Consider the following 23156-nt stretch of genomic DNA (forward strand, 5'->3'; position numbering starts at 1 on the left):
GTTTTGATTTGTTTTTTGTTTTTTGCTCTATTATAAAATTGAGGATTGGTGAGACTCTAAATTAAATCAGCCACAAGAAAATTAAAAATATATTTGTGAGAGCAACCTTTGGGTGATCCATCATCAGCATGTCTTTCAATACACTGAGAATTATGTATAGAGTAACTGTCAATGTTGTTTTTTTTTTTGGCTTGCTCACACAATCTGAGCATGGTGGGAATGAAATTGGCAACAAAAATATACATGATATACTTATTTATAACATATGACAGGAAATTTGGGTGATTCTTCACCTGCTTGTCTTTCGGCACACTGTGTTGAGACAGCAGATCCTCCATCACATCCACCGGATCATGTGACAGCTGAAAAGAAGAAAAGCCCTCCACATTTACCTTCAGTCCCTTCCACAAACATTATCACAACAACAATCACTCGCACATTCCTGCCTGAGGCTATTAGCAAAAGTGCAATGGAATTCTATGCGACCACAACATAATCCAGAAGGATTACAAAAGGATCAGCCTGTCCAGTCCTCACATCAATACAACCTATATAACTGTAGAAAATTTTGTCAAATTAGACATTTCTATTCAATTTCTGCCAGGCTATCCACTCTTCATACCGATGTCACTATGGCTAACAAAACAAAATTATATGAAATGGGTGAATAAGAGAAGCAAGATTTTGTTGCATTGTTTTTGAAGGCTAAGTCTACCCACAAATCATAAGAAGCAGCTTAAGATAAAACTACAGTCCTTTGCATTCAAGAGTCATGTTACTTACACATATAAAATAATTAATTTCTATATATATATATATATATATTTTTTTTTTTTTATTATTATTATTATTTTTTTGGTATCAGCATTACTGCATGTAGTAGGAAAAGAAAACGAGAGACCATTTATCAGTGATTCATATGAAAGGCACTCGCAAATTTTGCACAATTGGATAGCAAATGGAGATGTGTTTGCTACCAATACATCTCACACAATCCTGCTGCCACGAATTATGTCCTGCAGAGCTTTCGAAATAGATAAGTGGACATATAAAAGCAGCCAGGACACTTCTTTCTTAAACATTAAGTCTCTCTGTACAGTCTCTCCACAACACTTGTGCTCTTGTCACTGAAAACGAGATAACATTATAAATACATCCCCATGCCATCACCACCACCACCACCACCACCACCCATCAAGAGGAACCCTCAATAAATATCAAAGAACTTGACAAATTACTGCCCCTTTCCCTAATCTTATCATATAGATTATGGGTGAATATTCACATTGGTTTAAAGAAGCAAAAGAACACGAGACTTACTCTGTCCACATTTTCCAGGTGAAGAACAGTGACAGCCTGGACAGCATGCTGTCAAACAAAATGGGGAGAGGAAGAAACGATAAAATGCAAATCAAGCTTCAGTGTCTCCTTTCTTACAGGATGGACCACAGGATCAGCACAAACATGTACAATGATTACATCACAATATCCTTCAGTTTTCATCAATGGCCTTTTCTAATGTTTACTGATAATGAAAAAGTCGAAACAGTTTCCCAATAAATGTCTACTCGCACTTAACCTAATGATGATAATCTGGGGGGTGTTTCATCAACGTTTGTCGGCGCTAACAACTTGAATCACCATAGTAACAGTCAGTGACCAGAGCATCTCAGCCAATCAAAACCAAGGATTTTGCTGAAATTGGTCAGCGCCGACAGTTGTCGGCGCTGACAAGCATTGATGAAACACCCCCCTGATGGGAGATTATTACATGAGCTGACAATATTGACAGAGAGGCAGCCTAAACACATCATGGCAGACATGACACCATTGCACAGACATAACAGAGGATATACAGGAACACATGCCTACCATGCAAGTTACATAGTAAGCATTACCCCCCCCCCCCCCCCCCACACACACATACATACACACATACACACACACAAATACCTTCTTTGATTACACTGTCATGCCCACACGGCGTGAGATATTAATATGACGTAAGCGTTATCTCTCTTAACTTACCTTCTTGACGCTAACTTTTTCTTCCGACGTGTTCTCAGAGTAGAACTCAAAATGAAGAGTTGTTGCACTGGGTGGAATTCCCTGTCAGAGAAAGGGGTCAGCAAATACTCAGTTCAGCAATTTCAATGCAATTGCAAGCTCAAAGTACTTTGCACCCTATGCTCAAGCTGACTTTAGAAAATAGAGACAAAAGAATGATAGAGGCTTATCAAAACGTGGTCCTTCAATATGGTCGAAAAGGAATCTAAAGTTTCAGGTTTTCACAAAGCAGTGTCACCAGAACACAGATACACAAACTAGATTGGGCAATGATGTCATCACTTCAAAACCCTCCCACTAACCTGTTCACAAAATATGTAAAAATAAGGTTTCACGTCTATGACACCTCCTACAACTCTTTTCCCCTACAATTCATCATTCCTACATCATTACAAGACTATAACAATTTGAGTTGTGGCATAGAACTCATTTGTATTGAATCAATGTCAAAAAGGGGGAATTTAATGAAGATTTGTGAGCAGGTCATTATGAGATGACATCATCATGTTGTGTACAAGATTTTGATTACAGTTTCTTTTTTTGAACTCACCGTTTTGATTGAGAACACCAGTTTTGCTCAAAGCATGATTTCATAGGTCATACGATACTTTAGAACCATGATATTTTTATGCTTCAATGAACCAATAAATGACATTATGAGCAATGATCTCTGTGTGGCACACTGTACTGTACCTGCTTGGCGGCATTCTTGCAGCACTCTGCCAGCCCAAAGCCATTCTCCTTCCCTCCCCAGCTCTCGGCCAGGTACGTCAGCCGACTGAACAGCTCCTGGCGCTTCTCTGCGGCCAGCTTTATCAGGAAGTTGGATCGCTTGCTGCGGATTCCACAAGATTTAAAAGAGCACTCTTGATTTGTGTTTTGGGCGTGATGCCAAAACTAAAACAATGGCTAAAATTTTGGCAGATAATGATAATGATAATGAATAACATTTATATAACGCTTAATAATGATGTTTCTACGCGCATTGATCCGGAAAAAAAGAAAGAAAAAAAACACAGAAGTATGACATTAAAATAAAATACAGCATTATGTAAATATACGTATTATGATATAACATGCAGCAGCAAAACAACATAATTAAAGTTGAGTAAACAGATAAGTTTTCAACGATCAGTTCAGTTTCTTCTCCAGAAAACGCATCAGAAAACTGATTGGAGCTGTAAGCAAGAACACAACAAGTCACTGTTCTTCATAAACTGTTGGAAATAAATCTCCTCTCAACATGTAACAGTGATTTCTACACACGAAATAATGATGACTTTTGTTTTCTCAGCGATTATTTTGCTTACCTGAAAACGTAGACAAGATTGAGAACAGCCAGCACAGTATTCATATCACTGGATGCCAGAAGAGTTGTAAGGTGCTGTGGAAGAGAAACAGCAAACACTGTTATTGGTAACTGTATCTTGTCTTTTTTTGAACAACCCAAACTTAGGAAATAATTTAATGGTAATCATCAAGTAATGATTTGTTGGTATACTGCAGGCTTGGTTATACTTCTATTGAATGATGCTTAATGTTAAAACTCTTGGCTTATAGCAAAAAGGCAGCTGAGTTAATATCAACAGGGTAGCATTTTATAGTTTCAGCAGTTTTGGTTGAATTCCAACAGGCTGCAAAGACATCTCCACCACTGACATAACAGTTACAGACTTCCCTCTTGTCACCTGCTCCTCACTAGGTGGGGGAAAAAAAAATGTCCATGAGTTTCAGAATAACAGTTAACCCTTACTGAGCTTTGTGCATTGATTGGTATGCAGGCTGGAGTGCTTTCTTTACAGAATGGCACAGATGTCTAGACACTAAAATGGCAATGAATAGAGATTACCTAATCCCCTTAATCCCTTTTGTGTCACCATGGTCTCCTTGTTTGACTGAGACACATGGCTACACCTGAGTAGGCTCTTTAACATTAAAAGTAGGTCAAGTTTGAATGGGATTACTGAAAGCTGATACAAAAAACTTGACAAGATAATATAAGCTAAGTGCATGGGCACATAAAGGGATAATCTGGCCTATCAACTACAACGTACCTCAACAGAGCTGTAGAGATGCCTCGAGAAGCTGTGCTCGATGAGCAGGGCGGTGAAGGTCAGCACGCTGTGCACGGACTCCTTGAGGCGAACATTCTGGGGGTGGTCACATGACAGGCGCCACAGCTGGTCAGGTGACGCCGCGCATCCCTCCTCCAAAATGCCATCAAACCGGTCGAGGACGTCCACCCAGTGGTACAGCTCACACTAGAAAGTAAAGCAACAGCAGATTCCAAGCTTAATAAGGAAGTGATCTCAACTAATATCATGGTAACTCTTCATAAATTAATCAAAATGGCAATAATGAACTCAGAGTAATCTTCGTGATACTCGACATAAAGCTGCAAATCAGCATTCCAGGCTTTTTCTGTCAGGATTATTTGATTATCACAACACATAGAAGACTTTGCAATAACAGGGACTAAAAGGGAAAAATGCATTCTAAATTAGTAACATTAATAGAGATTATGTTTGTTTGTATTCTTGAAGATAAGCACAGGCTGAATTCCCATTTCATCATCATTCAACATTGTTGCATGAATGGCAGTGTTTCCTCTTTGAAAAAGGAAATGTGCAGCCTTTCTTGCTCACCTCACTGAATCAGGCCAAACTTCTGTGACTGCATTGACACTTAAAAGCTTGACGTCCTAGACTTTACTGCACAAAGTTTGTGCCATAAATTGCATCATTCATGGCAACAATCACTACACAGTAATAAATGCTATATGTGCCCACACGAGATCCACTCAGAGCCATTTCATTCACAATCATCTTTGGAGCTTCCTCCTAAAAGGGATGTATATTTAGTGTAAACAGAAAGAGCATAGATTGTTCATTTTCTTTGGAACAAATATTTAGAGGCATATTTTAGTTCAAGTGTATATATAGTCCAACACCTTAACTATCTTGCATTTTATCTTGGCACAGCCGATCTGCATAAAATATGTAGTAGTGTTCAAGTAGGATTTCAAGTGTAATTGCTCATGGAGGATAGCTCAAACAAATGAAATGGGACCCTTTGTTTTGCATTTTACTGTACAACTTGCACATGATTTTACACTGGAATTCAGGAGGTCAATCCCGAACGTACACATTCAATGCACTGAAATTTTCAGGTGAAGATGATAGGCCATTTCCTACAAAAACCTGGTGAGTCTGAATAAAGACTACAGGGATTTCAGACACGTGTGGGGAATGATGTACTGTATGTATGTGGTATCTAACTGTCTGTTTCCATATGAAGGAGAGGGAAACTGGATCTACATTGTACATGTACATACTGGTACACCTGTATTATTTCCCAAGAGGACAGCACACATGTATCTTTTACAGTAATAAAAGCCTGCTGGTTATACAGAAATGGATACTTCTGCACAAACTGAGGCTTCCCAACAATTACAAAGCACTACAGATGAAGTACAGTCATCGATTCAAAAGTTTACAAACATCTGCAGGTGCATGTCTTCCAAGTACCTGTACCTGCAGTATACACAGTATATTATGCACTTCCTATACACAACTGCAGGTACATGTATTTTTCTCAGGTACTGTAAAACACACACACACACACACACACACACACACACACACACACACACACACACACACACACACACACACACACACACACAGAGGCATGGAACATTTACATTTTGTATGTAAAGTACACTGACTTCCTGAAATGCTTGACATTCGCAGGCACACACACACACACACAAAAAAAAAAACCTGTAGGTAATATAATAGTGTACATGTATGTACACACAGTCATTGAGTGGCAGTTCTGTTTTCTTTTGTTTGCTTTTGTTTTTCATTCATGGTGGGGTGTGAATGCATGTACATACAGTATACCACATAACTCTTTCACACTTCAGTAGATTACAATACACTCCAGGTCCTCCACAGTATGTACATATGTATGCTTTTAACAATGTGCACTCACCAAGCAAAGAACAGATATTTTTTTTTTCTAAGTCTCATTTAAATACACTTTGATGCTCAAAGTGAACCCTGGGACACTGACAGATATATCAAGAGAGACAAGCTTCCGCGCAATCTTCAGCAATCCTCAAGGTGAGAGCAGTGGTAATGGCTTAAACACCTGACTGCATTAGTACGGGGCAAAGTTGTGCGCTATTTAAACTGCATGTGGTGCAGGTACTCTGGATAAAATCTAAATACTCTCTTGAGCTTTTCCAATGGCATGCTTGCAACATTTTATGAAACCAATTTACTATACATAGAAGGACGACATTTAAATGTGTGAATCCTAATGCAGTGGTAGATCCAGGAGGGCACACCGGGCACGCACCCCCTTTATTTTTTTGTTAAAATAAAAGAAATAAAAAGAAAAAAATGAAAGGGGGCGTGTGCGCCCCCCTCCCCTTCCGGAATTCCTAAATCCGCCCCTGTACAATGCCAATAAACATGCTAATTATCCAATCTCAATATAATGTGATATGTTGCTTGTTGCAAATGTACTGTACCTATTAAATACATACACACACGTACGGTACATGTACAGGTATATAATACATAATAAAAGTGATTTAAGCAACTTTTTTATATCTTATGAAATGTACAATGTACTTCCCGGCATTTAAAAAAAAAAAAATCTCAGTTTTAGATTCAGGCTGATTGTGCAAGATTCAAAGTGACATCATCTTCGCAGGAATTGCACAAATTATGTATTGTCAGTTTAATTGTCCAGTCTAGTGACTTTTGCAGCAGAGGATAACTATCCTTTGTTGGCATCCCAATCAACAAAAATAACTGTTGCATTACCTCGTGCCTCAAGAACATTCTCTGCATAATCTGCTGCCTTTGATAAGTGGAGTTATCAAGATTAGTTTTTTTAATAGCCATTACCTGCTTTTGCAGAGTGTGTTTACTTGCTGAGTGTATTAACACAAAGTATATGAGACAAGCAAATTGTATCTTACATCTCATACATAGGGCTTAACATCATTAAGAATGCACATGAGCATTTGAATTGTAGGTAATGTCAAGTAAAAGGTATCCCCCCCCCCCCCCCCACTTTTAGAATGTTATCCCAAAGATCTCATTAGGGGTGACTACACGTATAAAAATAATGCAACCACTCGATGTGTGTCCTTCTAAAATGTCCTTCACTGTGACATATAATGTCAAAAGCACAGGATCATTGGGCTCAATCACAGCGCATCTCAATTAGCATCGACAGCAGGAAATGAACGCTCATGGGAGCTTTACATGATAAAGAATGTACATGTACGTCAGTAGTAAAGGCAGTGTGTATTATGTATAACATGTAGAGCTAGTACAAATGACACACCGTTCAGGGTTGCCATCACATGCATAAATACAAAATCAGGAAAATTCTGAAGAGTTATATGCAGGGAGTACTGTTGTACCATGTACTTGTGTAGTGCATGACTACTGACAGGCAAAAATAATTCCAAAATCAGGGAGATTCTGATATTCTCCTGTCAAGACAGGAATACATTTATTTTTTTCAGGGAGAACCATGCAGAGTCAGGAAGACAATGTGTACAGTGTAGAAGTGCTGTGGTTTACACATACCACATTATCAAAATTGGGCCTTATTTGGGTTCTCTTTTGACTGAACATTTCTATACATGAAAAACTTCAATTTTTATACTGCATATATGCATGTATGCACAGACAGCAAAACCATCAAAAAATGAAGAAACAAGGAAAAGTAGAAATTACGCGGTGCGTAATATATGTCCCCGCCGGAAGTAGCATTTAGTAGCAAAATGTACAATATAGGTAAAAAGATCAAGGTCAAAGGTCAAAGAAGTCAAAGGTCAAAATCCTGTGTAGAAGTTTTGAAGCCCTCACCTAGTGCCATCACATAAAGCAAACGGAATCGAAATCGGGTTAGAAATGGCGAAGGAGTAGCATTTTGTAGCCACTGTACAATAAAGGTCAAAAATCAAGGTCAAAGGTCAAAATTCTGTGTAGAAGTTTTGAAGCCCTCACCTAGTGCCATCACATAAAGCAAACGGAATCGAAATCGGGTTAGAAATGGCGAAGGAGTAGCATTTGGTAGCAAAATGTACAATGCAGGTCAAAAATCAAGGTCAAAGGTCAAAGAAGTCAAAGGTCAAAATTCTGTGTAGAAGTTTTGAAGCCCTCACCTAGTGCCATCACTTCAAGCAAACAGAATTGAAATCGGGTTAGAAATGGCGAAGTAGTAGCATTTTGTAGCAAAATGTACAATATAGGTCAAAAATCAAGGTCAAAGGTCAAAGAAGTCAAAGGTCAAAATTCTGTGTAGAAGTTTTGAAGCCCTCACCTAGTGCCATCACATAAAGGAAACGGAATCAAAATCGGGTAAGAAATGGCGAAGGAGCAGCATTTTATAGCCAATGTACAATATAGGTCAAAAATCAAGGTCAAAGGTCAAAGAAGTCAAAGGTCAAAATTCTGTGTACAAGTTTTGAAGCCCTCACCTAGTGCCATCACATAAAGCAAACGGAATAAAAATCGGGTAAGAAATGGCGAAGGAGTAGCATTTTGTAGCCAATGTACAATATAGGTCAAAAATCAAGGTCAAAGGTCAAAGAAGTCAAAGGTCAAAATTCTGTGTAGAAGTTTTGAAGCCCTCACCTAGTGCCATCACATAAAGCAAAAGGAATCAAAATCGGGTTAGAAATGGCGAAGGAGTAGCATTTTGAAGCAAAATGTACAATATAGGTCAAAGGTCAAGGTCAAAGGTCACAACTGAAATTCTGTGTAGAAGTTTCAAAGCTCCCATGTAGTGCTATCATATAAAGCAAACAGAATCAAAATCGGGTTAGAAATGGCGAAGGAGTAGCAAATCGAACATTTTGATCACACACGGACGCACAGACGGACGGACGGACACACAGACAGACGGACGGACACACAGACACACACACGTACGGAGCCCGTTTCATAGTCCCCTGCTCGAACTCGTTCGGCGGGGACAAAAAAAAAATCATGAAGCACACACAGTGATTTTGTTTTGTTACTCTGATATTACAAAAGGATGGTATACATAATTGTACATGCAGTACACACTATTGCATATTATCATCTATACAGAGGATTTTTAGAGCCCAAATACAAGTGTTATTTTGTCGACGAACATCGTAACTTCCGACCCACTTAGAAAGTTGGTTGAACTCGACCAATATTTTTTTGCCGAGGCGACCAATACTTAAAATATTGGACGGCAAGAGGGGGATTCCCCACAGTTTTTTATAAACTGCACCGTGATTGGCTGAGATATATACGAGATGACATGAAATATGAAGTAAAAACGTCTGTGATTAGTCAATCACGAGTTAACTAAAACATCGTTTTTTTCTAAAATTCTGTGTTTATACAAACAAATTTCATATATCAATTAGTTGAAATTGTTTTGCATACAATTTTTCAAAATATCACTTTCATACCAGGAAATTAAATTTAGGCTTGATGAAAACAAAGGCGACAATTGATCAGCTCAGCACTTCTGCTAGATAGCCCGCGCGCGATATACAAATACATGTAGCCGGCCACCGCCGCTTGCATTTGCATGCATGTTACGTTATGTGTATACTACAGTGTAAGTACAGTAGGCCATAGGACTACAGTACAGTGTACGAGTAATTCGATCTTTCACGATCTACGGAAGATGTGGCGTGAATTGTGTCTCAGATCTCGGATACAAGAACATCTAATTCTGGTGTAAATTAGCTAGATCTCAGCCTAACAGTAACATGACTGCTACCATGGATACATAGATCACTGTTTTATCAGGGAATGAAGTAGATTAACTAACACTGAAGAGTGTACCATACCCCATGTCAGGATCAAGTACAGTAGCTAAGTAGGAGACCATACAGCACTCTGAAACAGAAAGGGTAAGTGAAAATATTCTTTGCTAAAATCCTCTGTAGGATAATAATGATAATATTAGATGTCCTATTTTCGATTAATACAAGGAAATATAGGACTCGTCTTCGACTCGTCCAATATTTGTGCATAGCTCGTCCAATATTTCTTTGTATTAATCTCAAGGCCATCCAATATTATATAAATATATTACTGAAAAGTTTTCTAAAGATGTTGTGTAGGCCCTACACTAAATACTTCATTATAGCCCAGTTACCATGGTGTACAGTTTTCTGCAGTACCGGTACTACTTTTCATTAAAAATACACCAGCAAAGCTACAAACTTTGCACAGCATTGCCAAAAAATATATTCAAATTCTAAAGCTACATTAGGGAAAAAGGCAAGATAACACAATATGTATTATAGAATGGGTAGCGAGAATCCTGCGATCTCATTGGTCGAGAGTTACACATTATGTGTTGATTTTGTACTGGCCGCACGCTGAGTCACAGTGGTAAACATGTTATCTCGCACTTGTAGCAAGAATATGCGCACTTGTAACAAAGGTACGCGCACTAAGCAAGCATTCGCACACTCAGGAACGAGACGCCTATTGGCCAAAAAAATCATGCATCCAGTAAATACTGGATGCATGATTTTTGGGCTCTCGTCTATGGCAAGCCAAAAGGAAATGCATACAGTAAATTTGTCATCGGGTAACATGATAGAAAAATGGATTTTGGGCAAGAAAATTACCAATTCTATAACACAGATGACGCACATGTCTTTTCGTGCGTCAGACGGAATATAGTGTGTATGCGGTAACTATGGAATTTAGCCTAAACCCACTTGGCTTCGCCTCATGGGTTAAACATTCCATAGTTACAACTGTACCTTATGCACATAATTCCGACTGACGCACTCAGACCTGTGCATTATTTGTATACTGTGTACAATGTACAAAATATAGTATGTGTTGTTCTGTTGTCATTGACACTACTTACTATATACAATGTGACCCGCTACAACAAAAGGATCCGAAAGTCGGGGAGGACAATTTTCTTAAAATGACATGACATTATGCCCTTACTCTTCCACTTTAACTTCATATACAATGTATAACACGACTCGTAAAAGTACTCAGTTGCGGAGATATCAATGATTTAATATTATTAGTGCATGTTGAGTGGTTCACGAAATCAGCGTTTAGAGAAAACAGCTTCAAAGTTTTCTTTCTGATACTATCATGATCGAGGGTAGGCAAGACAGTTTTCACCGCTTGACAATAGGTGGGATGCTCCTAGCACCCTCTGCGATGCGGTCTATGCACGACCAATCAGTAATCAGAATGCCACGCACTGACCAATAACATCGCTCTCTCATTGCTTGGGGTGGAGTCTAGCTGCAGCGCTAAATCCAAATCTTCCGACATGTTTCTGTTCCGTTGAAAGGCGGATAATCATAGTCCAGAAAAATGCCAATTTCTTGCCTTTCCTTTGATCATTTAGCTTCGAAATTTTGGCAAATGATAGACGATACATTAGACTACAAAATTTTGCCAAAAACAGAAATCCAATCATTTCGATGGATTTTGATGATCTGACTTCAAACTCGATTTTCTCGGCTCAGTCGTCAGCGATTTTAGGATCCTTTTGTTGTGGCAGGTCACATACACGTACGTTTGTATGGTTTTCTGTAATCAGATTGTGATTTAGCCAGGGCAGCCTCTTCAGTACTAGCACTGATCTCACAAAGGGGCCCCCTACACTGTCATTACCCCCATCTCTACTACACACAAGAGGAACACACTTACACTTGCATTTAAGTGGTATGCGGCAAGGGCAAAAGCAGCTTGATCGAAAATATCTACTAACGACATCATTATGTGCACTGTACAGATTGTATGCGCAAACAGAATTACATACGGATGCACGACTGTTGATGCTTCAGTAATACTGTACATCAGGAAATTGTCAGCATCAACTAAAACAGCCACGGTCACATCTGAATACAAATGCCTAGTGTAGTTCTAATACAACAGCAAGTGTGTCCAGGCCGGTTTTTCTTAGAAAGGTCTTACATAGTACATACTTTTATAATGATTACTAATCACATTTTATCATTTTCTATTACACTATTTTGAATGTCATGTGCTCAGTAGCTGAATTCCTTAAAATTATCTTATTCATCTTCTGACAATTAGATATCAAGAAGACCTCAAACAACAACAACAACAAAATTGTTTAATTGTAACATTGCTCACATAAAATTGTTGTTTTCACTACACAACTATCCAAAAGTAATTTCCTTAAATTTTTATGATGGAATAAATTTTACTTGGGCTAAAGAATTTGTCAAAGTATTCCATACGCATCTTGTACAACGTAGTACTCATGCAATAGAATATATCACATGCAATTTTATGGAATGAAAAGACAAGAACAACTCATTAGTATCACATCAGATGATTCTGTAGCATCTATTTGATCGGGATTTTAAGATCGACAGTGTCCAGGTGTATTATCTCACAGACCGTTTTCATTATTGCATTTAATAACTCAACACATTCATCAGAAATATGAATTTCTTCCTCGGCTACAGCTGCACAACCTTTTCACAATTTGGTAGGAAACCAGGGGGAAAAAGAAGAAAAGAAGAAGAATACAGCGTATGTTCTATACATTTGGAGAATTCATCGGCGCAGAGAAAACATCCCCAAGTAGCACACAGGAAAATAGGCTTTCGCAGACATAGTGTAGTACAGGAAATGGGCTGTCTTTCAGTCAGAACATTGCCTTACTTTGTTTGGCAAACTCCTCTTATCAATCGCTGCAGACTGCACAAGTGGATGAGTCATTGCTTCACACAAGCAAGGACAGTGTCGACAACTACATTTTAACACGTCATATCTAGAGTAGCATTTACAATCAAAACGGTCTCACATCCACGTGGACATTCTCCATTGCCTTTGTTCGTACACCTTTGAAAAAGATTAAGTTCTGACAGTATTCTACTTGCTTTTCTTTCTAAGACTGTCTAAACATGTACTCAGTTCAGTTCAGTTCAGTTTTTGTTTTTTGTTTTTCCTATTGGCTGATCAGCTGAAGTTCAAATCTGGCCTTTTTTGTTCTGTTGCAACATTTATATTATATGTACTTCCACATCCAGAATGCTCACACTACTGCATAAATGATATAAATTTCGACTGCAGATAGACATTATTCACTTCAGTTAATGCCTTGCTTTCCTTTGCCTGTTGTTATTTCTGGTTCTACTGATAATTTTGCACGGCATGACTGTATGCAAGCTTTTTGATATTTTGTCAGAATGGGGCATGTTCCTGAAACAAGACTATGAGCTCATTATCATCACAACAAAATTTGTAGCTACCATCAGTAAAGATACATTGTAGCAATATACAACAATGCAGCAAATCAAGATCCCTTGAATTGCATGTAATGGAATAAAACAATCAATTTGTGGACACATAACATAAACATGTGCAACAAGTTTGATATTTAAAGGGATGGTACAGTATTGGTGGGGATGAGAATTGGGCTTTTAACTTTTTGTGAGATACCAAGAAAACACTTATGATGTAGTACAGAGCATACCATTTTAAGAGGAATTCAAAGTTTATTTGATGAAAATCGGGTTTGGAATGACTGAAACATCAAAAAACAAAGTAAAACAAAGCGATCGTAATAAAGTGTGGGTCCCACACTTTCTTAGAGTCACTCTTTTTTGGATATCTCAGCCATTTCAAAACCAATTTCCATCAAATAAACGTTGAATTCCTCATAGAATTACATGCTCTTTCATATTTCATAAGAAGTTTCTCATTATTTCAACAAAAAATGTTAGAAACCTGAAAATAGGTCTCAACCAAAACTGCATGATCCCTTTAAAGGATCAATTATGTCCTACTCTTTTGTTGGGAGGGGGGGGGGGGAGTTGGAATACTTGTAATATGTTGCAGGGAATACCCTTTTTAATACCAATAATACAATGTTCTTATCCACCAAGAGTCGAGAGAATGTGGATTTTTTTGTTGTTCCACACCAATTGAATAATGTGATCAGAAAGAGTTAAGTTCAACTTTCAATATTTTGTAATGCAGACTAGCACATAATCTACTGGAAATTGTAATGCATTTTTTCTTTAAATCTTATGTTAAACTTACAGTAACTACTGATCCTGCTGAAACAATACACTACTAGGGAAACAAGTTCCCCACAAAATTAGATTATTCACCATCTATCTTTAAAAATAATGAAATAGAAATTATCAAAACTATTCAATAACAGTATTTTCAGTTAACACCTTTTCATCATATACATGCTATGACAAAATCAACACACACACGCACACTATATATTATATGCACACACACACACACACACACACACACACAGTCAACAAAATTCTAGTGTAAGAGTAAACGTCTAGGTTCTAGTGTAAACTTCAGGTCAAACGGCTCTTGAATGCACTCATGAGGAACGGAATTTTAGCAGGACAATCAACATTTTCCCAGACAAATAAATGCTGCAGTACCTCAATTCCATACAGTAGGAATGTAGGTAATCTACAGCATCCCTCCCTCAGGGCTCAGTCTGTTGTGAGAAATTATCAGCTCACTTACACAGCACAAATGCAAGAGAACCTGACACCAAATACTGCATTTGCATGAAACCAGATCAGTTCAAAGCTTTTAGCATATATAAAGTGTAGAACCTTTTTTTTTTCCTTTTTTTTTTTTTTTTTGGGGGGGGGGGAGATCAGTCAGGGTTAGGCAGATCAATCGATCTTTAAGAAAAATGCGGCCCAACATACTAACGTATTACCACACATTGAATGAACGAAAAGCTACAGATGAAATAAAAATTGGAGTAGAATACATTTGTAATACCAAAATCACACAAGATGAGACCGAAATATTGTCTTTGCTTCATTCAATGTGGCATTTAAGGGGCATAAAAGAATTGAATACAATACACTTGCTTGAACGACATCCTTTGTATCATAAACTTCATCTGTTTCATGTCTGCAATGATGTTGCATTCATATTTTCCAATAATGTTTGAAAGGCCAGTTTTTAAAGTGCAATATTTGAAATAACGAAGTCTACTCAAAATGTAGGACTGAATTTACATTATCCAATGTCTTCAAAAGACCACATGGGTTTGATCCTTCAAAGAAACCTTCTAAAAGAAGCATAGTTTAGGCTTGTTTGTGTAAATACTAACCAGGACTACTAGCACTTTGCGAGTGATGGTACTCAAACACTTGAGAGTGCTTTTTTTGAGGTTGCCAAAGGATATCCAAGAAAGTGTTTATCAACTCACTTCTGGTGCAGAATTACGGTTTCCAAACAACTTTCACAGAGTTTTGGGCAGTTGATAAAAGCAAAGCTGTTTTAATCATGGAGTTAGAAACGTGTTTCTAAAATGTCAAAAAAAGATACACTCCCAAACACCTTTGAGTCAGAAAGGCATTTCTATAGAGTTGATAAATGCAAAGTTGTTTTGAAACCATTCATAGCTCGGACCTGCCTACGCAAATCACTGCCAACCACACATCTACGCTCTTCGGGTCAAACTGCGCAGTGACAACGGTCTCCCAATCGACTCCCAACAGAGTTGATAAACACAACAACTCAAGAAACATGATCAGAAAGGCATTTGCAAAATTGCTTTGATAGCATGGGTATTAAAACGTGTTCCATACGTGGCAAATTTACTAAATGAAGCTGAACTGTCATTACCTTCCAAATACTGTTCTTACATTATTTACACGTTTGCTGATCTGCTAACCTTTCTTTTCATGGCTTTGGGTTAAAACCATTTTCCTTTTTTATTTTTTTAGCAAAGTCATTGCAATCCAGTGAAGGTGATGCACATGACAGCATGATTCATCTGAGGAGATGCACGACTCTTCTTCCAACTACATGAGGCAGCATACTTACAGTTTCCCTGATTTACTTTAAAAAATAATAATAATAATATTCATGTGTCACCCAGTGGCCATCAAAAGAATTGTCTATTTTTTCAAAGATAAGACACAATGGGGTATTTACAGTTCTACCGTTAAATCTAAACAAGAATACTGATTCTACTCCGTGCAAAAAGCATTCAGGATTCATTACAATCATCACAATCATGATTATCCTTGTGCATATTATCACTTGATCACTTTTATTATTCTGAATGGCCCAAAGTCATACTGGCAATTGGACACACATACACACACACACACACACACACACACACATATATACGCGTCTATGGTGGAAACAGAGGACCTGTTTTACCCATAAGAATTTTACCACATACCCCGAGGACCTGTGTGTTAGTAGGACTCTTGTCAACCGAGGACTCATTCGTGTATTACCATCCAACCGAGGACTTGTTACAATAATGCTAATCGAGGACCCGCAAACATGTACCCCTACATGCAAAAGCAGACCATTTGGAATGGTCTGCGTACCAAGGACGTCCTAAGTTTTCTGTGTGTCCTCGGTTTAAATGTAAAGTTCGTATGTGTGTCCTCGTTTTACACCATGGGTAAGTGCACACACACACACTTTTTTTTTTGTTTTTCAACGATGTTTATTCTGTTCCATTCAAAGTAATAGAAAAAAAAATAACACACACACACACACACACACACACACACACACACAATAATGCATAGTAAACATCAGCATTCATTACCTTGCCATAGTTCCAAGACTTGATTCCCTGAAGCTCTGCAAGCAGATCGGGACTGGTTTTCAATCGCTCTATCAGGGCCTGACAGTCAAATGGCTGAAGAGAGGAAAGCATTCACAGCATGATGCAATAGAAATTGGAATAATTATGAACAATCCAACAACGTCCTCTAATTCTTTAATCTTGTTCTATTACTGTTACTTTGGGTTTGCAATGTCCTTGAGTAATCATCCTTACAAACTAGTTTCCTTGTATAGATAGCACCATCGCGTTTATAAACGTCAGTATAAAGCGCCAAAATGCAATTATTATTATCATTAGAAAGAATTCCAACTGTAATTTGTTTCAAAACTCAAAAGAAAATGGAGCTGCTGATATGTGATTCTCTGAATCCACGACTTTCATACGCAACTCCAAATTTCACATTTGCATGCTTTGGGATACTGCTACAGTTTTTTACAATGTACTAACAGGTCATTTTGATTTGACCTGACTGAATAATCTAGACATATACCTCACCTCATGAAACCACAAAAAAGTAATTCTTGGATTAATGAACAAACACAGACTAAAGAGCTGAATTTGAACATAACCTTTGGCCCTAAATTTACTAAATCTTGTCAACAAATATCATCTCTCAATATAATTATGACATACCAAATACAAAAAGAGTAGTACAATTCAATACTAACATAACTAATTTGACAGTCAAGACTTTGACCCTGGTCCCTATCTTCACAGCACTGGAATCTGCAATTACTCAGCAATTTGCTCTTTCAAAATCTGCACACTAATTTTGATGAAATGAGGTCAATGAATCTACTGTATTAAGTTATGTATATGAAAGATAAATATTGCTATGAAGAATGAACTCACAGAAATTTCTCTGCTCGACACGTAATGAGACCATAAGCTGGGCAAAAAAGTTCTACTAGTGTATTATGTAAAAAACTTCATTTACCACTTCTGAGGTGCTCTTCTTCAGTTTGCTTCTGTCAATCTTCATGATCAATCTTCTTCAAAGCAGACACAATCAGGAAACTGGGAGGACAAATTTGGTCATGGGAGAACAAAACAAAATTAATTTCATCGGCAAAATTAATAAAAGGTATGGAAATAACTTACAACTTTTTGTTTAAAGGCGAATGCAAAGTACATGCAGTCAGCCAAACAAATTACACAAGTACATTATACGAGTGAAGGAGCCAAGATAATACTAATATCTAACATACAATGTATATCTGTACATGCAGTCAGCCAAACAAATGACACAAGTACAAGTGAAGGAGCCATAATGATACTGATATTAATAACATTTAACAAATATCTCCACGTCATCAATGATGCTTACATGTGTATTCTACTGAGGATCCAACTGTACCTTACAAAAAACGTGACATACAAATGTACGTAGATCATGAAGAAATGCTATGAGAAGCATTGCATTGATTTCTCTGCCAAAAGCATGTTGTCAACACACATTGTGCATAGTCAACAGAATGTATTGAGTACTTTAGCAGATACCACACACTCTCTGTTCCTAGTAGATCAAGTTCTATATCTAATCATGGAGCTGACTATGGAATCTAAACTTTGCATACTCTAAGCCACAGCTAGTTCGCTCTGCGCAAACTGCTTTGCACAGGAGCAAATGGCACAGGGAAATATAAAAAACACAGCGAGTGCAGCAATTGATTTGAACGTAGCGATCTCATACATGTAGCGATTACAGTTCATCTATCAAGTTCTATGGTATCTTTAAAAAGATAATTTTTCCTGCCTTTACAGTACCTCAGCTGATACCGAGTCTTGCAAAAGTGATTGAGGGAGGTTTGGGGTTGCTGTTCATGTTGCCGTGTGTGTGTGTGTGTGTGTGTGTGTGTGTGTAGGTGTACGTGTGTACGTGTGTGTTTGAATGAAATCAGAATATGAAAAGATGTGGAGTGAAAAAATATATAAAGAGAAAGGATGGGAAAAGGGCAACAGGAAATGAATGAAAAGATACTACAAAGAGAAACCTAGAAAAATAAAACAAAAGATTTACCACATAGAAGACAGAAAGAAGGGGAGAGATTTTGGAAAAGAAAAGATAAATAGAGAGGGAAAAAGAATTATACAGGTTGAAAAGGAAATGAGGAAAAAGACAAGCCCTACATCAGAAGGAAACAAAAAAATATATTCAAAAGGAAAAAAGGAAAGGTAGAAGGAGGGGAAAAATACATGTAACTAGCAGTTCTAAGGAAATAAATAAATGAAAATGAGATTGAAATGGAAATTACGAAAAGTTAAACAAGAAACCCACAAAGAAACAATTAATTGGAAAGGGAAAAGCAGGGGTGTATCCAGGATTTTTTCTGGGGGGGTCGTAATAAAAATTTTTGGACCTTTGCCTTTGCAAGGGAGCGGAGCGACCGAGCGGGGGGAGGGTGTGGGAGGGGGGTGTCCCCCCTCCCACGGTAGGGAGTTTTTGAATTTTGTATCTTAAAATGGGGCCATTTGGTGCATACAAAAGTGACTTTTTCGGCATGGCAGTGCGGCTTAGAAATAAGGTAAATTATGGCATATTAAAACTAAGTTACGAAATTTACGAGGTTTTTGACAATTTGCTGGAACACCGGTCACTTTTTTTCCCTGTTGTAGGCCTATATAGAGTAAAAAGCCCTCAAAAAACAAAAATGTCTTTTACAAAAAGTGGACCTTTTGAAAATTTGGGGGGGTCGTACGACCCTCCCGACCCCCCCTTGCATACACCCATGAAAAGTTAGGACCCCCTGAAAATGAGAGGAGCAAAAAGGCAAAGATGAAAAAGAGAAATTAAATGGGATGCACACACACGCACGTGCTCAACCACTTTGTATACAAGCCAGACTTGGCTGAGGAAAAGGACAAAACAAATTTTACCTTTTCAAAGACACCACAGAATAGCAGAGACTCTAACTCTCCCGCTTTCGACGGGAGATCTCCCGCCGAAAGCCCATTTTTGCAGAATCTCCCGTTCTCCCGCTTGAGATTTAATTTCTCTCGCTTGAAATGATTTCTTACTTAATTTCATTGTATGTTGAAAAATAAGCCTTAAATAGCGCGAGAGAGCATCTAGAACCCTAGACCGCATGGGACTTTGCGCTCGTGATGTGCGCTTTGCGCACGTCAAGTTAAGTTGGCGTCTCCCGTTTGTTAGGGGTTTCAGGCGGGAGAATCTCCAGATCAGAAGGTGCTTGGGGTTGGAGTCTCTGGAAAGCGGCTGTGATCGCTACTTTTCAGATCACATGATTGACCCTTTAATACTGCAATACATTCCATACTGTAAGTACGGATTGCTTGTTATGTGTGCAGAGCAGCATTTCAAGCCATCAAGATTTTCCAACACCTGTAGTCATAACGTAATCAGTGTTAAAACGTAACTTCTAAGTTCTATTCGACTTTGGAAATTCAGATGCAGTTATTTTAGTTACCAAATAACTAGGGCGAGCTTGTGCATGTTTAGAAATCATTTGATGGAGATGACGCAGCCGAGGTGTGCGAAAGTACACCAGCATCGGAATCCCACTTTCACTCATCATAAATATCGGGTTTATTTGTCTCTCTGGAATTCTCATGTCATGATGATGCTTCTTCTGCAAATTCAGATATAGATCTAGCTGAAGTTTTTACCAACAACTCAGAATCAGGAACTGAGTGGAAAGTTGATTGGGTTACACTAGTAAAATAGATGGGAGAGCAGAAGGTACAGAAACTCCAGCCCGGATAGACAGTGATAGAAGGGGAATGCTGTTTTTTAGCTGCACTTAGTTATCACGTACACGTGTAGAATCTAGACCTAGTTATTTTATATCGCACTGTACATATGATAGAATCTACATCACACCAGACCCGCCAAACAGTGCAAAAATACACCAGATGGTGGACTGCACTTACTCGGAAGAAGAAGAAAAGAGATGGGGTCTAACTCGTTAGATCGAGAACCAGCAAGACCTAACCCCGGAGCGCTCCTTGTACACAGACAGTACTGTGGGAGCTACGCGTTGGGGCTGGTCGCAGTTACAGCAAGACCTAGATCTCGAGCCTAGCGCACAGACACAGTACGTAGCAGATGCAGATGTAGACAGAAAGATCCGTCTGTCCAGAGGACTCTTTTATATTTTGCCATTAACGCTGTCCTCCGTAGACAGACGGAAGGTACCAGTACCCATTGCTGTGTGGATGTTCTTAACCACTGTCTCTATGGAAAATTGGGTGAGGTACCTCACCCTTCTCGATTGCGTCTAATTCACGGCCCTAGGTCGGCATATTTAAGCTTGAATAGTTAAATCAACTATTCAAGAATAGACTACACTCACCAGATTAATGAATAATCCAATATTTCGGTAGAATTTTTAACGCAAAACACACATCAACCAGCCCATCACATCGTCACGTTCAAACTGCAGAAACATACAGTATGAAGCTATTAGCCAATCACATGCGAGGTAGTTTCTACGTGTTTTTTTTACTAAAACATGTATACTTGGGTGACCCGCACCTCGTCATAGTTAATGTTTACCCATATTTGAATCACATTTCGCCACTGAAATTCTTTGAAATCCATCTCGCATACAGGAAAAATGCTGAAAATTCCAATGGAATCACAAGTTCACTGATCGATATTGAAAATTTGCAGCTATCGTCGTCGAACGCGAACGATGCGAAAAAGTTGCGCGCTAAGGAAGGGGCCCGCAACTCGTCACCCGCTCTCCCATAGACTTAGCACGTAAAAGACGTGTGCGGGTGACAGTGATGTTCCCATAGACATACACGTAAAAGATGCGTGCGGGTGACTTATAACACGTATTCCTATAGCCCTATGAAAATTTCAGATTTTCACGAAAAACTGTTCGGTTTTCACCACAATTTGCTTGATTGTGGTAACCCTGCCAAGTTTCAAGCATACAGAACACAGTCCCGGGCATACATTTTTGTTTAGTGCGCTCAAAACAATTTTAAGTGGGGTGACGGTATTCAGGCCCCTGACGAGGTGCGGGCACCTCGCTATACCTCGCATGTGATTGGTTTACAGATTAAAAATGGCGACCTACGGTTAGCGAACGGCGATGTTGCGATATGGATAAAATTTCTGCATTATAACCGAGTTACTGTGAGTATTTCGATTGCACAATGTGAGAAATTAACCCCAAATATTGCTGCATAATGTGTCATGTCATGTCAAACTTGTTTGAATGTAAAAAAGCTGTCTGAAATTTGGTTTATCGTAACGTTTGATCTGCGCGCGTTGCTCCACACAGGAGCTGGGATCATTGACTTCGGTCTGTATACGGAGGGGATCCGTGAAGCCAGACGCAGTCTCCGCGGAACATTCCCCGACGGACAGATTCAGACCGATCTTTCGGTCAAATGCAGATGTAAATTAAATTAAATTTAAAACAGAATTGCGGTAAATATCCCCATTCCTCTGTTCCTAGTCTACAGGTCATAATACATGCAGCTGCATAGCATTTCTAAGAGTTATAGTGAGTGCGACTCGAAGAAAACAGGGCAGTACAAGGGAATCCAAATAGAACACTAACATAATGTTAACAGTAAAACACTAAGCACGATCTCGAGTGTCCAGTGTGCGCTGGTGTGGCGGCAGCAATCAATGCACTAGCTAGCCTACGTACAATAAATTATCGTATGGTCCTGTTGCAAGCAATCCCACCGTCACCGGAATTCACAGTCACAAGACCTCGTCACTCGCTCAGCTTGCGATTGATAAATTCTCGCCTTCATTAAGGATAACTACCACCCCACTAAGCATAAATATCCCTATGCACTTTACAGCAAGGTTACAGTTATATGAATATCTACCAAATACGACAAAATAAGGTATAATCTTCGGAAAATCCAACTTTGAAACAAATTTGACGACTCACATGTACTCGCCGCCATATTGACTTCATACACTACATATCCAATGCATACGAAAGGCCCGGATGTACCTAGTACCTAGTCTTGAAATGACAGACGCAAAGTTGCCTCGGATGAGGGTCACCGCACATAATTATGCACATGCACCCGCTTTCGCGCCGTTATTTGATTACCACAGTCCATGAATACTAGTACATTCTATATTTCAACAACTGTGGAAAACCCCAATCAACTGTTGCAATGAACGCAACTCCGGTACATTTCGCAACTTGCGGGGGTTAAGCACGGTCTACTGTATACCTTAAAGCATGGCTCGACACTAACTTTTTTGTTTGGTGGCCCGATGGGGCCACCAAAATCCTAAATTTCAAATTTTTGGTGGCCCGAGAGAAAAATTTGGTGTCCCCCCCCAAAAAAAAATAATAAAAAACAATGAAAAACATTAAAAGTCCTTTTTTTTATGAGTCAAATATTTAAGTTTATGATAGTAAGAATTAGAAGTTGGACATATCTACTCATAAATAAACTTCAACAAACTTGCAACACTCACTCTCAGGCACTCATTCAGTCCTTTT

The 23156-nt window shown here is 38.6% G+C and overlaps 1 protein-coding gene across 1 annotated transcript in view; it reads right to left on the minus strand.

The window, feature by feature from the left end:
- Positions 1–22614, minus strand: part of LOC139728488 (E3 ubiquitin-protein ligase HUWE1-like) — a 97426-nt gene extending 74812 nt beyond the window's left edge. The window contains exons 1-9 of the mRNA XM_071639430.1: positions 22587–22614; positions 17642–17721; positions 16684–16776; positions 4122–4328; positions 3378–3451; positions 2761–2902; positions 2029–2109; positions 1321–1368; positions 294–362 (exon numbers count right to left, since the gene is read on the minus strand). Of these exons, the coding sequence (XP_071495531.1) occupies positions 294–362; positions 1321–1368; positions 2029–2109; positions 2761–2902; positions 3378–3451; positions 4122–4328; positions 16684–16776; positions 17642–17686 (759 nt within the window). The 5' untranslated portion in view covers positions 17687–17721; positions 22587–22614. The remainder of the gene's footprint in view (positions 1–293; positions 363–1320; positions 1369–2028; positions 2110–2760; positions 2903–3377; positions 3452–4121; positions 4329–16683; positions 16777–17641; positions 17722–22586) is intronic.
- Between the last annotated feature and the right edge of the window lie 542 nt (positions 22615–23156).

Source organism: Diadema antillarum, unplaced genomic scaffold, assembly GCF_040938485.1.
Source record: "Diadema antillarum isolate AM-2024a unplaced genomic scaffold, OU_Dant_1.0 scf00000019, whole genome shotgun sequence".
NCBI classification, from domain to species: Eukaryota; Metazoa; Echinodermata; class Echinoidea; order Diadematoida; family Diadematidae; genus Diadema; species Diadema antillarum.